The sequence below is a fragment of the Aedes albopictus genome, chromosome 2 (genome assembly GCF_035046485.1).
Source record: "Aedes albopictus strain Foshan chromosome 2, AalbF5, whole genome shotgun sequence".
Classification (NCBI taxonomy): Eukaryota; Metazoa; Arthropoda; class Insecta; order Diptera; family Culicidae; genus Aedes; species Aedes albopictus.
The window spans coordinates 60,142,537-60,156,171 of NC_085137.1; the positions used below are offsets into that span (position 1 = coordinate 60,142,537).

The 13,635-nt window shown below is 36.1% G+C and overlaps 2 protein-coding genes across 3 annotated transcripts in view; one reads left to right on the forward strand and one right to left on the reverse strand.

Annotated features, from left to right (window-relative positions):
• LOC109407329 (uncharacterized) lies at positions 1 to 4,556 on the reverse strand. 2 transcript variants are annotated; one of them, XM_029871288.2, is made up of 3 exons: positions 3,851 to 4,556; positions 3,313 to 3,764; positions 1 to 584 (listed from the first exon to the last, which is right to left on the reverse strand). In XM_029871288.2, the coding sequence occupies exons 2-3, from the start codon at positions 3,681 to 3,683 to the stop codon at positions 131 to 133; spliced, it is 825 nt and encodes a 274-aa protein (XP_029727148.2). In that variant the 5' UTR covers positions 3,684 to 3,764; positions 3,851 to 4,556; the 3' UTR covers positions 1 to 130. The 2 variants fall into 2 exon arrangements, with proteins under 2 accessions (XP_029727148.2, XP_029727147.2); XM_029871287.2 differs by having other exon boundaries at positions 3,313 to 3,782.
• LOC109407327 (suppressor of hairless protein) overlaps positions 1 to 13,393 on the forward strand; it is a 51,833-nt gene extending 38,440 nt beyond the window's left edge. The window contains exon 5 of the mRNA XM_019680320.3: positions 12,008 to 13,393. Coding sequence (XP_019535865.2) covers positions 12,008 to 12,289 — 282 coding nt within the window. The 3' untranslated portion in view covers positions 12,290 to 13,393. The remainder of the gene's footprint in view (positions 1 to 12,007) is intronic.
• Positions 13,394 to 13,635: the final 242 nt, after the last annotated feature.

Here is a 13,635-nt window from a genome sequence, read left to right on the forward strand (position 1 = left end):
CTGTTTCTATGTTTTTGAAAACATATTTATTTCAATAAGCTAAAAAGCATGAATTTATTTCGCTTGCAACTGGAAGAGGTAACTTTTAATAATTTGATACTTTTCGTGATACTCATGGGTTATTGTTCGTCTAATCTTTGCTCTTACTCCTAGTGGATTTCTTACTCTTCTTCTTTCCTCCGGTAACTCCACCTCCACCGCTCTGATTGCCATCATCCTCCTCGGTTGATTTTGATTTGGATTTAGATTTCCTTCGCACCGGTTTGCGCCCCTTCTTGGAGCTGCCACTACCACTGTCAATACTTTTCTGATTCAAATCGGCCAGCATTTTAGTCGTTGCAATCTGCTGCTGCGAGTTGGTCTTCTGAATGGGTGGTTTGGGAGCCACCCGTGTGTAGAGGTCGTAGTTGAAATCCAAGCAGACTTTTCCGTTGCAGAATTCTTCGAGGCACTCGTTACAGGTGAAAACACGTGACTCGATGATTCCGGATTTGTTCTTCACCTTTCGGACCGATGACGACAGTTGGTTCTCACGTTTGTCACGCTGCTCGGTTTTGATCTGCAACTTTCCCAGCTCGATTAGTCTAGCGGTTGCGTGAGAAAACAAAAATGGAAAATTACAGTTAAATATGTACACAGAAGTTTATTCAAATGGTCATTTTTAATAGAATCTTCACCAAACAATTTGTACCTAATTCATTTAATAGTTGGTTACTACACCGTGTCCAATAAGTTCTCATACAAAATCAAATTCAAGTCATTTCACATCTGTAATTAGGATTTTCAAAGTACTGTCAAGGCACCATTCACCGTGGATCTAAGAGGATTCGGTGCAAATAAGGGCTGTCATTTGACACCAGTCATATAAACATTGTTGGTGCCGCTTTTAATTGCCTTCATTACAGGTTAAAACTAAAGCAATATCCACAGAAGTAGAAAATTTTGGTGATATAGTACAATTAGTAAAACGTAGTAGGGTCGCCTAATTCCGTGGTAGATCACAATTCACCGTGGTAGTAGGGACCCATTCACCGTGTATGAGAAATTTTATTCTACTTTGTTTAAAAATGATCAAAACAACCCAGCCAAGGGAATTTTCTTCGTTTAAATTCATTTCAAGTAATAACTTGCAAGATTTTATTAGAAAAACGAATATTCAAATTTTCCATTTTTCTAGATGTATGGGACAATATGGGGCACGGCAGTGACAAGCAGGGCGCGGAGGCTGAAACATGCCGCATTTCGTCGTTCCCGCGTTTTCGTATTTTTCTTTGTGTTTTTTGTTCGCACTTTGTGTAAACGATCGACGATGGCTCGGTGGCAAGAGACCACATTGCCCGCATCGTGGTGCTCGCGTCCGTCGTTATTCCGAGTTCGGAAATGCTGAGACCAAAGCTAAACAGAAAACCAGCTGGTCAGGATTATCCGGTGAGTTCGTTCCTTATTATTACTTTTTATATTTGAACATGACATATATGGGGATTTCGGAGGGGTAGCCTAAGGAAGTTAAATGAACTGGTTTCCGGGCAAATGTTCGTGGGGTGGCCAGACTGATCATCATCATCATCATGTATGGGACAATATGGGGCACGGTGAATGGAGATCATTGATTTTTAGGGTACCCATTCACCGTGCCTTTTTGTTTCAATTAAAAAGTACGAGTAATCGTACTTTCTTGTTAAACTTACTTCGATAATGCAAAATACATACCTGATATGTGAATTTAACTGCTTCTTGGTGGAATAAAAACGTTACTACATTTAGTTTATCGCTTAAATCACCTTAGCGCAGTTTTCGTTTTTTCACTATGAATGCAGTGAACGAGCAGAAACCCGCTTCATGTAAACTCACTTTAGTGTCAAAATGATACTTTTAAATGTTTCTAATGAGTGTTTTGACATGGTAACAATACATTAGTGTTGTATTGGTGAAATTGAAGGGAAACTGTCATATCATTCAATCATAATATGGAAATAATGAAAAAATATTCGAAGGCACACGGTGAATGGAGCCCCAACGGTGAATGACGCCTTGACGGTAAATTTATTTATTGAAAGGCCAACTAACACACATCAAATACAGCATATGTTTTGGAACTAACTGTCCTTTATCCCTCTCTGCTGATCGCTTATGTGTCGTAAGTCCATTTCAGCTGGCACGCACGCCACTTCATTGGTATTTCATCGTATTTTAACGAGTAATGGTTATAAGTTAAAACTGTCCTCCCCATTGCTAGTAGCAACTATGACCAACAGAGAAAAAATAGGAGATCCTGTATTGGTAAAGCACGAAGCCGTTTTATTTTGTATAAAATAAAACGTAAATTAAACAAAAATGCCCATTTATCTGTTTTAATGAAATTTGTTGTGTTGAAGAAGCATGCGTGCATCTTATTTGATTGATTCACATCATTCTCACTTTTAAAAAATGCTTGTATTCCTATTGCAGTAAATTTTATCCAAAATTTAGGTTTTATGATGTTTATCTTTGATATAACGATTATTTTCATGAAAATCAGCCCAAGTTGAGCTTACTTGCAAATTTCTTACCATATCATCACTAAAACGGTATTGTTTAAGCCTTAGTATATGCATTTGGTATATAACTTGAGTTACAAATTCAAAATTTATCCGTATGGGCTCTATTTTGCTACTGTAGAATGAAAAACTTTTCGAACATTTTTCATGCGTGCCGGAGAAAACGGATTTCATAAAACAGAAGTGTACTGCTAGGCTTATAAAAACAAATAGAAAATTAAATTATTCCAAACCGTATGCTTTATTTAATCAGTATTATGTGGCCTTTCAATACATGTATTCACTTTGAAAATATGAATCACATATATGAAATTAAATGATATTTTCTTAATTTGAATTTTGTATGAGAACTTATTGGACACGGTGTAATTTCAATTTATAACCAGTGAACGTAAATCGAATTTCAGTCTTTATATTTTAAGATCGAACAAGTGTCTTCCAAACTCCAGAATGTGTTTTGTGGTTATGATCTTCAGATTTTACGTATCTTCATAACTTATCACTTCGGCCAGTCAACCGAAAAATATTAGGACAATTATTGTCCTACAACTATTATTTCTTCGCAAATTTTGCATTGGTATATCGTATGGTTTGGTTACTCATAATTGAGATGTTATCGATATTATGCACGTCTGTTCTGCATATATTAAATCATACTGTACGAGAGAACATCGATTGTGCCGAATATAACACATGCATAGAAACATGAGTTCAATAGACCTAATTTGGAGTATGCAAGTGTCCTAGTTATTAAACTTAAAAAAAAACATCTCACTTGCTGAAGTACTCCTCCTCGATCTTGGTCTTCGGTCGCTGCGGTGTTAACATTTTCCAATCGATCGACACACTGCACAGCTCCATAATGACCAGGTTCCGCATCTCCGACGGAATCGGATCCATGTAGGTGTACAACTTGTCCCGGTCGCCCCCGTTCTTCAGCAACATTTTGAGCTCCTTCTTGGGCATCTTGTAGCTCGAGTCCTTGTCCTTGAAGCGAATCTCGTCGGACCGCACCTTGATGGGGCGCATCTTGTAGTCCGGAACTTTCTCGTACATCCTCTTGAACTCCTCGCGGCTGGCGGCCGTTGACCGGGACAGGTCAAGTATGGGAACCACTTCTTTTTTCTTCCCGAATAAATCATCCATGTTTCTGTGTTTTTCTTTCTAACTTAGAAAGTACTTACACACAGTGGGAAAACTGACGAACAATTCTAGCTCCTTCGTGCCCTACAATGTAAATTATAACTATGCGGCAAATGGAGCTTCGCGCTGGCGATGAAGATACCAAGTTTTTTTTTCTCACGTTAACTTACCCTCCTCGCTGGGGGGAAGAAAAACAGCGTGGAAACAATCGACAATCGCTGCTGTCGGAGGAAATTAAATATTCATAAGAGAACTTAGATCTACAGTAACAACTACTTTGTGCAGTGCAGTGGCGTGTGGTAACGATGTTGACTGCGCTAATACTGCGTCTCAAAGGAAACACTCTTTCGCCGATAGTAGATAGTAAGTAAGACTGACTACTAATAGGTAAGTTAGCATTGTTGATGCGCCAACTAGCTGCCGCCGGGGTGGTTGTTCCGATGTTATCGATTTAATAATGGGAAAACCTGTTGCTATAGCAGTGAATGTGTGGCATCCAAATCAGTTTATTATCAATGACGTCGGTGGAAGCTTCATCGCTGACTGTAGGTATCAGTCCCTCTTGTTTGAACTTTGGACTCGAAGCGCTCTGGCAACCACTAGCGGAACTAATGATTAGGTTTGAATGGTGGGAAATGAGTCGGCTTATAATTTTTGACATGACTTAGTGGATTTATTAGTTTTTGTATCCTGCAAATGAAATATAAAACTCGTATACGCTCTGACCTGTGATCCTATGATCACCAGTATTTAAAGCAATATGCAGGGGGTGGCCAAAATGTTTGGGATAGGCATTTTTTTTTTGTTTAAATTCAAATTAACGCAACTTTGCGAAAAATGCACCGATTAAAAAAAATACAGTAAAAGTAGGGGAGACTGGGGAGACTTGTTTCCCCCATATTTTCTCGGAATCAAAAACAATTTTCTTCTAGCATACCTATTTGTTTTCAAAATCTACATCTGGACAAACGACAATGTTTTGGCTACAAATGGTTTCGATTGTGCATTGCATTATTTTTTGATGGCTGATGTTTGTTTTCAGTTCTTCAGAAATCTTTTAGGCGATTCCGAAAAATCTCAAGAACTTTGTAAAAATTGAACCATATCGTGTCCAAATTTCACAGCACATAGTATAAATAGAATACTATCAAACGTATTTATCCAAATTAGGCTGTTATAATATTTTTTAATACAACGTAGTATATACAACAGTGACATGGGGAGACTTGATCCCTTGAGGGTAACACACACATTATATATGTGAAAAATAAAATTCTATTCGAAGGCTCTATTTACTTGGGGGATTCTAGTATATTCAATGATAAAACTTGTCAGATAATGATTATTTTATTACAGACCATAAAAGGGGGAATCAAGTCTCCCCATTTTCAAAATACGGTATATTCTTAAAAATTTAAGGAAACCTTTTATTTTCAAATACACCATATTCATCAAAAATACAAGAAAATTCGAAAAGGAAATGAATAAGAAGCTTCTGGAGTTATTTTCCCTTTAAATTAACCATGTGCTCAAAGGGGATCAATTGAGATCCGGTTTTAAAATAATAAACAATACCTTAAAACTAAACTAAATTTCCCGTCAATTGCTTTTTAAATTTATGAACTGGTTTCATTTTCCGCAAAGTTATGTCAATCTTAATTTTGACAAAAAATACCAATCCCAAATATTTTGGCCACCACCTGTACAAACTCGGCTTGCAATTGGCAGCATTCTAGAATGAAGATTATCTCTTGGGTGAACGTTGCCTACATTGGTGATTGTATCATTTCCGAAAATTAAACAATTTGATTCCATTTTTGTCCTGTTGTCCTGGTTAAAATTACAATAAATTGGTATTATTTGATTGATGGCTTTGGCAGAACGTAGCGCTAAAATTGTATATTTCCAACGTTCTTTATTCGTAAAAAAAACACGTAATCCCTCAATAATACATACGCTAGGAAGGGCTTTATGACAAAAGGTCGAAGGACAAAAGATCGAATGGCATGGGGTATGTCTCGCTTTTACGAAAAAATCTTTTTTGTGGATCATCGCCCATAAACAGAAACAATGTAATGTTGTTATAGATTTTTTTTGCAGCGGCTAATCATTTTCATAGCCAATTTATCCTTCTTTTGTTCATAGACTGTTCTTTAAATTGATATTTATTGGCATTTTAGCTTATTTTTTCCAGGACTTTTTCCTTCTTCAATTCACAGCTTGTTTTTTTCAGTTTTGTTGCTAAAGTAATTATTGACACTTCAGATACTAATGTATGATCATCCCTTCTTGAGTTGATGAGTAGTTCCTCCGAATTATACTGCATTAGTAAATAATTTTGTTTGGACTGTTGCTATATCACCCAGAGATGAGTCCTTTTTCAATACATAGGCCATTCTTCTACTTTATTTTTAAAATATTGTAATTTGAAATGAGAAAATTTCAATCCATTTCTTCCTTTTTTATCCATAGGCTATTATTTCAAGTATTATTGTTTTCAATATTATACTTCAACTCAGCATTCGTTCATTGTGTATGCTTGTCACTCGAATGACTAGCTCGGCACGGAACGAATATCCATGAAAAAATCCGCCTGACTGAAAAAGTTTCGGATGTTGGGTCAAAGGCGGGTCCAACTTTGACGCCATAATAACTAACCAAGCTTCACACCTATGACACAAATTGGAAAAATGAGTTGTTGCCTACTTCGATTTCAGCTTGAAATGTAGGCTAATGTTTTGAACTTCGCAATACTGTCACTAACATTACTTTCTTTCATAGTATATTTTGTACTACTTTCAACCTTTTGTCCATTCGACGTTCTGTTCTTTGGACCTTTTGTCCACTCAATATTTTGTCCTTTCGTGCTTCTGTCCATTTGACCTTCTGTTCATTTGACCTTTTGAAATTTCGACCTTTTGTGCTTCGACCTTTGGTTTTCTATCTTTTGTCATAGATTGGTTTTGAAGACAAGAAAAATGATAAGAACAGGTTACAATTTTTCGCTAACTAAGTTGTTCCTTTTGACATTGTGGCACTCAACGTTTTGTCTTTAGACGTTATATATTTTGGCGTTTTGTCACGCAACCCTCCTGAACACCGTCGAAGATCTCCCTTAGTTTTATCCTGCACGGATTGGCTCAGGGACAAAATGTCGAATGCTAAACCGTTGAATGTCAAAACTTTCGAATTCCAAAACGTCAACATAAACATTTCTTACTAGGGACAATTGAATTAGCACATAGCAAAATAAGATTTTCAATACATTCTCCTATCCCGAGTTTAGAAGGATTTGATAATAATCCTAGTTTCGTGTTTGAAAGCAATCGCTCAAGAAAATTCTTTGCCGATTCCTGGTAGAAATCTTCTACAGTAATTGCCATTTCACTTACCATTTCTTCGCAACTGCGTAGAGTAGAGTAAAGTGGGGCAAAAGTTCGAGTGGGGCAAGAGTTTCTTTTGAAGTTTTTGAGCTCAATTCAAATTATTTCTTTCGGGTATCAAGGTTGTTCGAAGCCTTTTTGAAAAAGAGTCTTTCACTCCAAAAATTATGAAAATTGATCAATATTTCGAAAAGTTATGACAAAATGTTGGTTTTAGATCAAAAAATTGTAATATACGATGGTCCTTCCAACGCATGGAATGGAATTGTAATGAAATCGAATTCGATATTTTATTTTGGGGCGTAACTAGGTATATTTTGAAAATGTTTTAGCATGTATAACTTTTTGCAAAAAAGATTTGAAAATCGTATTTTACACATAGTGGGGCAAAAGTTCGAATTGTGGGGCAAAAGTTCGAGTCATGTAGCAACTTTAGGTAAAAACCTAAAATTCTGCAAAATATGTACATTATCTCTAAAAATGATGGAATTAATGAGAAAATTCGATCAAAGTTGAAAAAAAAATGTTGTTTCATCTGAATTTGGCGGAAAACTACTAATTTTTGGTGTAGTAAATTTAACCCTGATTTGGGTAAAATCCAGATCGAACTTTAAAGTGTATTTCAGTTCCAACATAAAATATTAATTGGTTTTAGGTATTCAGATTACCAATGTGTCGAAATAGTATGCTACGGTTAGTGAAATTCAACAAACACTAGAATCGAACTTTTGCCCCAGTGGTGGGGCAAGAGTTCGAATAAGACACACACATACAAAAAGTGTTGTAACTCAAAATTGAAAAGACGGTTGGCGTAACTTTGTTCAGCAAATTTTTAGCTCATGGATGGCAGAATCACCACATGGTATTCATTTATTTTTATCTGCTTTGATTTCCTGAAAAAAGTTGAATTTTCAACTAAGGTCGAACTTTTGCCCCACCTTACTCTAATGCGGGGCAAAAGTTTGCACGGGGCAAAAGTTCGCAGTGGGTCTTTTTCTGAGCATCCAAACAAATCTGTGTGGGTTCGACAAATAATCAGGTCAGTTACTCGTCAATAAAAACTGGAACGATTTCGTTATGGTGTGGCAGAGTTATGCGAAAAAATGTGTTTCTAAGTGTTTTGATAGAATTTTAAGACCTTTTGAAATAAGAATTTGTAGTAACAGGAAGAAGAAGAATCTCAACCCCTCTTGATGTCGGAGAATCGTTATTCCATAGTAGTTCGACAGGTGCACTCGAGTAAATAATAAACTACTAGTGTATCTTGCAGAAAGGGACATTGTTAAAACCTTGACAGTGGGGCAAAAGTTCGCAGTAGATTTCTGAATCTAGAACATCAATATAATTACAGAATCTTTGAAGCAATGGTGATTTCGTATAGAAACTACTGTATATGTATAATATGTGTAGTATGTACCCTGGAATCGTTCCGGCAGAAGGTTTGAACTTAGTTTTGTAAGAAGAGCGATAGTAAGGTAAACATTATGTTCACCCATTTGAATCAAGAAAAGAAAAACCCGAGCAGAAGAGAATAGCAAGTTAATAACTGCGAAATCACATAACCTGTTTTTATATCTTGTTTTGTTATTATTAAATTATCAAGGCATAGCTTTACTATAACAAATTTTGTTGGACAATCTCATTTTGTTATAATAAAGCTATTGATATACATTAACTAAATTACATTTAAATAACATGTTTTGTTGAAGTATAAGTTTAGTTATTGATGTACTATTGAACAACTTATCAGCAATAGCACAACAGTAACAAATTTTGAAATCACTGCAACAATCCGACAATTATGACCTGTCCCTTTGTGTTTTTCTATTTTTGTATTCAGTTAAAAGGGAAATTCCTGAACGACTCCTTTTAAGAATTCCTTAAATAATTTTCGGATAAGTACTTGGAAGTTCTGGAGGAACCTTTCGATAAATCCCTGGAGAAGTCTTCAAGAGAACTGCAGGCGCAATTTTCTTAGAAATTCCGAAGTTAATTCTTCTGAGCGATTATTAGGATTCTTGGCAGAATCTTTTGAAAAACTCCTGGAGAATTCTTCGGAAAAACTCATGGTGAAATCCTCAAAGAAATTTTCAGAGGAATCTTAAGATGAACTTCAGGACATATGATCACAGGAAATTGTGAAGAATCCCTTGAAGGGGTTCTATGCAGAATTCTGGTGGAGTCTTTGAAAATCCATGAAAGATTCCGTCAAAAAACTCTCGGAGAAATTTCTGAAAGATTTTTGGAGTCATTTATGGAAAAGTTTATGACCAAATCTGTCGACAAATATTTGGAAGAATTTTATGACAAAGTCATTTGATAAACATAAAAGGAGTTTTTGACGGTATCCTTAGAGAAATAATTAGAGGAATTTTAGAATAAAAGTTGCAAAAAATTCTGGTGAAAGTCCTGTAGGAATCATCAGAGGAAGTTAATGAGAAATTATAGCAAAATTCTTGAATCCAGGGAAAAATCGGAGGGTTTAAAACAATCTTTCAGGAAAATTGAAATAATCTGTACAATATTTCCAATATCCCAAAAATTTTCTGCAAAACTTTTGAGCATTCAAAAATTTCTTCAGTTTATATGCTGAAAAAAAAACAAAGGTCACAAGTGCTCCGAAAACAATTAAAGTATAACAGTTTATAAATTATCTACAGGTGGAAATCGAAGCTCGTCGTATTTGATAATAGAGAAATTACTAAAGTTCGATTATCTTGCGACTTCAAATCTCTTAGAATGAATTTAAAGCTGAATATAGTATTGTTCGATCATTTGAAAATATTTCATACGTCAGAGTGATGAACCTCATGTCACTGGCGGGTTTGTGAGACAAAGCGAATGAATTTATATAATAATTATTATAGCTTATTTAGTAACGAGTTTGATATCATAGCAAAATCTGATCTCCGATTATTATTAATAACATATTAATATCAAAATTTGTTATTGAAATATTTTCCGAATTCACTGTTATTAAGTTGTTATTGAAACTAACAAAACAAGTTGGATGCTTTTAGGAAATCTCATAGGATTTGTCCCTGTAATCTCTAAGAATTTCTTCAAAACTAGGATCATGTTTCCCTAAGGGGTTTCTTCTGGGATCCTCCAATAATGTTTCTTGGATTCTTATAGTTAATCCATGATAAGTTTTCGTCAGGATACTTAGAAGAGTTCCTGATTCTTGGCATTTTGCTAGAAACCTTATATTTCTTCAAGAGTTACATCTGGTATACCAAGATGTTTCAGCACTCTATTTGCAAATCCTTCAGGGATAGGTCCAGGATTTTCTCCGGGAAATTCTTGTGGGATTTCTCCAGGAGTCCTTTTTCCAAGAATGACTTTGATCTAGGATTTCTCAAGAATTACATACCAATTTATTGCAAGTATTCCTTATAGAATGAACCTTCCAGGAGTTCTAGAAACGCTTCAGGATTTCCTTTCCTATTTGGAGCCTTTGAGGAGTTTCTTATTATTATTATTATTGTTATTAGCTTTATTAAGGAGATTTTCAGCCCGCGGCTGATTCATCTCCAATGAGGAGTTTCTCCAAGAGTTTCATCACAGACAAACAGACATATTACTTACAAGAAATTTGTTTCAAAAATATCGTTTGGCATCTCACTAGCACCCTCTATAATGCTCAATCCGAAGCATTCATTCGCAGGTGTTGTTTCCCTCGGCTGGATGTAACAATTTAGCAGGTGACGACTCCCCCGTGGCGTCATCCATTCATAAAACATGAATGAAGGTTCATGACTGATTCATTTTATGTAAACATTGATCGGCGTCGCGTTCATTTCTCTGCAAAATTGAGGCACAGCAGCGCCACCATGACACATGCGAGCACAGTCCGAACCACACTATATTTTCAAAATGACCGTTAAATCGTGCGATGATTCCGATTTGAGTAGTATGTCTGTTTGTCTGTGGCTTCATTATGGAAGTTCCCTTGATATTCGTCTGATCTGATTTTCCTCCAGTAGTTTCTTTTGAGAATACTTAAAAAAAATTTGATGAAATTGCTAGATAAAAATCCTAAAACTAATCCCTACTCCCGAAGAAATCCCAGATCCTATATGAATCTCTAAATGAGCTTCTGAAGGATTTCATGAATATATTTATTAGGGTAAGTGTGCCGATCGTTGTGGTAATAAGGTAAATTAATTTTAAAAAATATGATCTTTTTATTTAATGAAGGGTTTCAAAACGTTAGTAGGTAGTTTTCTATCCAAATTTGCCCGGAAAAATATGATAACTATCGTTTCTCTCTGTTTTCGATCAAAAATCGCATACCACAACAATAGGCACCCTGTTCCTATTATGGAGGTAAAATTTAATTTCGGTTCCTAATGTTGCGGTATCCCATTGAAATCATATGGGATACCGCAACATTAGGAACACTACCGCAACAATAGGAACACTGCAGCAGAAATATTAAGGACAATTTTTTTTTTAATAGATTTTTGGGCAAATCTTAAGCACACAAATAGTACAATCTCATAATTTAAGCATAATACATCTATTAAAAATGTCTTTTGGTAACATTTCAGTCGTAAAAGTGCTCAAACGCCACTACCGCAACATTAGGTACTACCACAACGAAGGGAACAATTACCCTATTTATAGAAGGAAGACATAATCTAGAATAATCTCCAGCAGGAGTTTAATACATTTCGATAATACACAAAACCAAAAAAAAAAGCATTTCAATAATTTCTGGTACAGTCATAGCACAATCATGGGTCACCCACAATTATGGGTCATTTCCATTTGATTAACATGGTAAACTGACTGACTAATAATTGTGACAGAGTGACCCATAATTGTGCAATGACTGTATTGGGTACTTTGCCTGGTCGCTGTATTTTACTGCTCCTTCTTGTACAATAATTGATTTTCGCAATCCACTAATGATCTTATTCTCCCTGCTTCCCTCCCCAGGTCCGCCAGCCCACGCAAGTGCCTATCTCGCTGGTACGAAACGACGGTATCATCTATGCTACGGGCCTAACCTTTACGTACACACCGGAACCCGGACCGCGGCAGCCCTGCTCGGGAGCCGAGGACGTCCTGCGACGAACCAACAGTGCAAATAACAACACCAACAGCAACAGTGCCGGCGCGAACAGCGTAACGGCGGCGGGTGCCGGGCCCGGTTCCACCGGATCCCTCCCGCCGATCTCGGACGTGGCCTGGAGCACGCATGGTGGTGGAATTCCGTAAACTCAAGCCGTATCTACACTAGCACTTTCCGGTATCCAGGAAAACAGGAGAGGGTAACAACAACTATTTATTGTTTTATACTTTTGGTCCCGATCCGGTTCGGATCCGGTGATTTACCTATCGTATACATATTTGCTAATTTATATACAGTATTTTACGAGCACACCGTATGAGTAACACAAACAGTGAGTAATCTCAAACTTTTATTCCTACAAAACTGAACGAGGGTCGTGAGTGTAAGAAAGCATGTATAGGTCAATGAACAAATTTCTATATATTTAGTGTGCGCGTGCAGGAGAATCGGACACATTCAAGTATATTTTTCCTAAGAAGTTTTCTCTCGTATTAGCGGTGAGAGAATAAAATATGTAGACTATCATTTCCTGCTCTATTTTTAAAGGAAAGTCGTATTTTGACAGATTTTTTGTAAGAAGATTACTATTTTTAAGACGAGAGATTACGTGATTGATCACACAGACAGACATTGAAAACAAGTGATATATGCAGGTTTTAAAGAATAAAAAGTGAAAGTATTTAAAATTGAAAATCGTCGGAAACATAGTGACTATATTATTATTATTTTTCAAGAAGGAACAATCTGACAACGAACATTTTTTTCTATAAAACTAGCGTAACTACACTAAGAAAGACACACTTTTACCGTTCAGATAATCGTTCTTTTCTAGATAAAAGACAACCAACTGAAAAATGTCTAAGCATTTTAAACTGGGAATAAAATTGCCAAAGAAGTAGAGACAAAAAACCTATCTTTTACGCACTGAAAGAATTTTTCTGTTTTGTTTTACCGTTTGCTGTATCCCCAATCTACCCTTTCGCCATCACCCCTTTTCTATTCATCATTTGCAATAACTGGTTACACAGATTTTCAATCAGGCGCCAATTACCTACTGTTAGCGGCAAAAGCGCTGCAATCTCGTGTGAGGTACTTAAGTGCCAGTGTCGAACAGAGGTCAACTCAGGTGCCCTTTTTTGTTGCATTTCCTCCTCTGGTGATTGCTCGGATTGAATGTCTTAAATTTCTCAAAGGTGAAGTTGTTATGTCACTGTGCTTTTGTTTTATTGTTTTGTTATTGTTTTCGGGTATTTTTTGCATAGTTGTTCTGGAATTGGTAGCAAGTTTTGTTTTTCCATCTCTCACTGATATTCTAAAAATGTTATTTTATGAATGGTTTCATATTCTATAACTAGCTTGGTAGTCGATCCTAATGAGATTATAACTATAGAACAGATTCGATGTCAGAGTTTTTTTATACACTAAACCATAACGGGAAATTTAAAATTAACACTGTGATAAAGCTTTGGTTTATGGACAAGTTCATCTTTTT

Bases quoted from the DNA above. Each gene is read 5' to 3' on its own strand.
- LOC109407329 (XM_029871288.2), bottom strand. From the start codon at position 3,683: ATGGATGATTTATTCGGGAAGAAAAAAGAAGTGGTTCCCATACTTGAC. The intron at 585-3,312 runs GTGAGATGTTTT...CGCAACCGCTAG, and splicing joins GAGGAGGAGTACTTCAGCAA to ACTAATCGAGCTGGGAAAGT.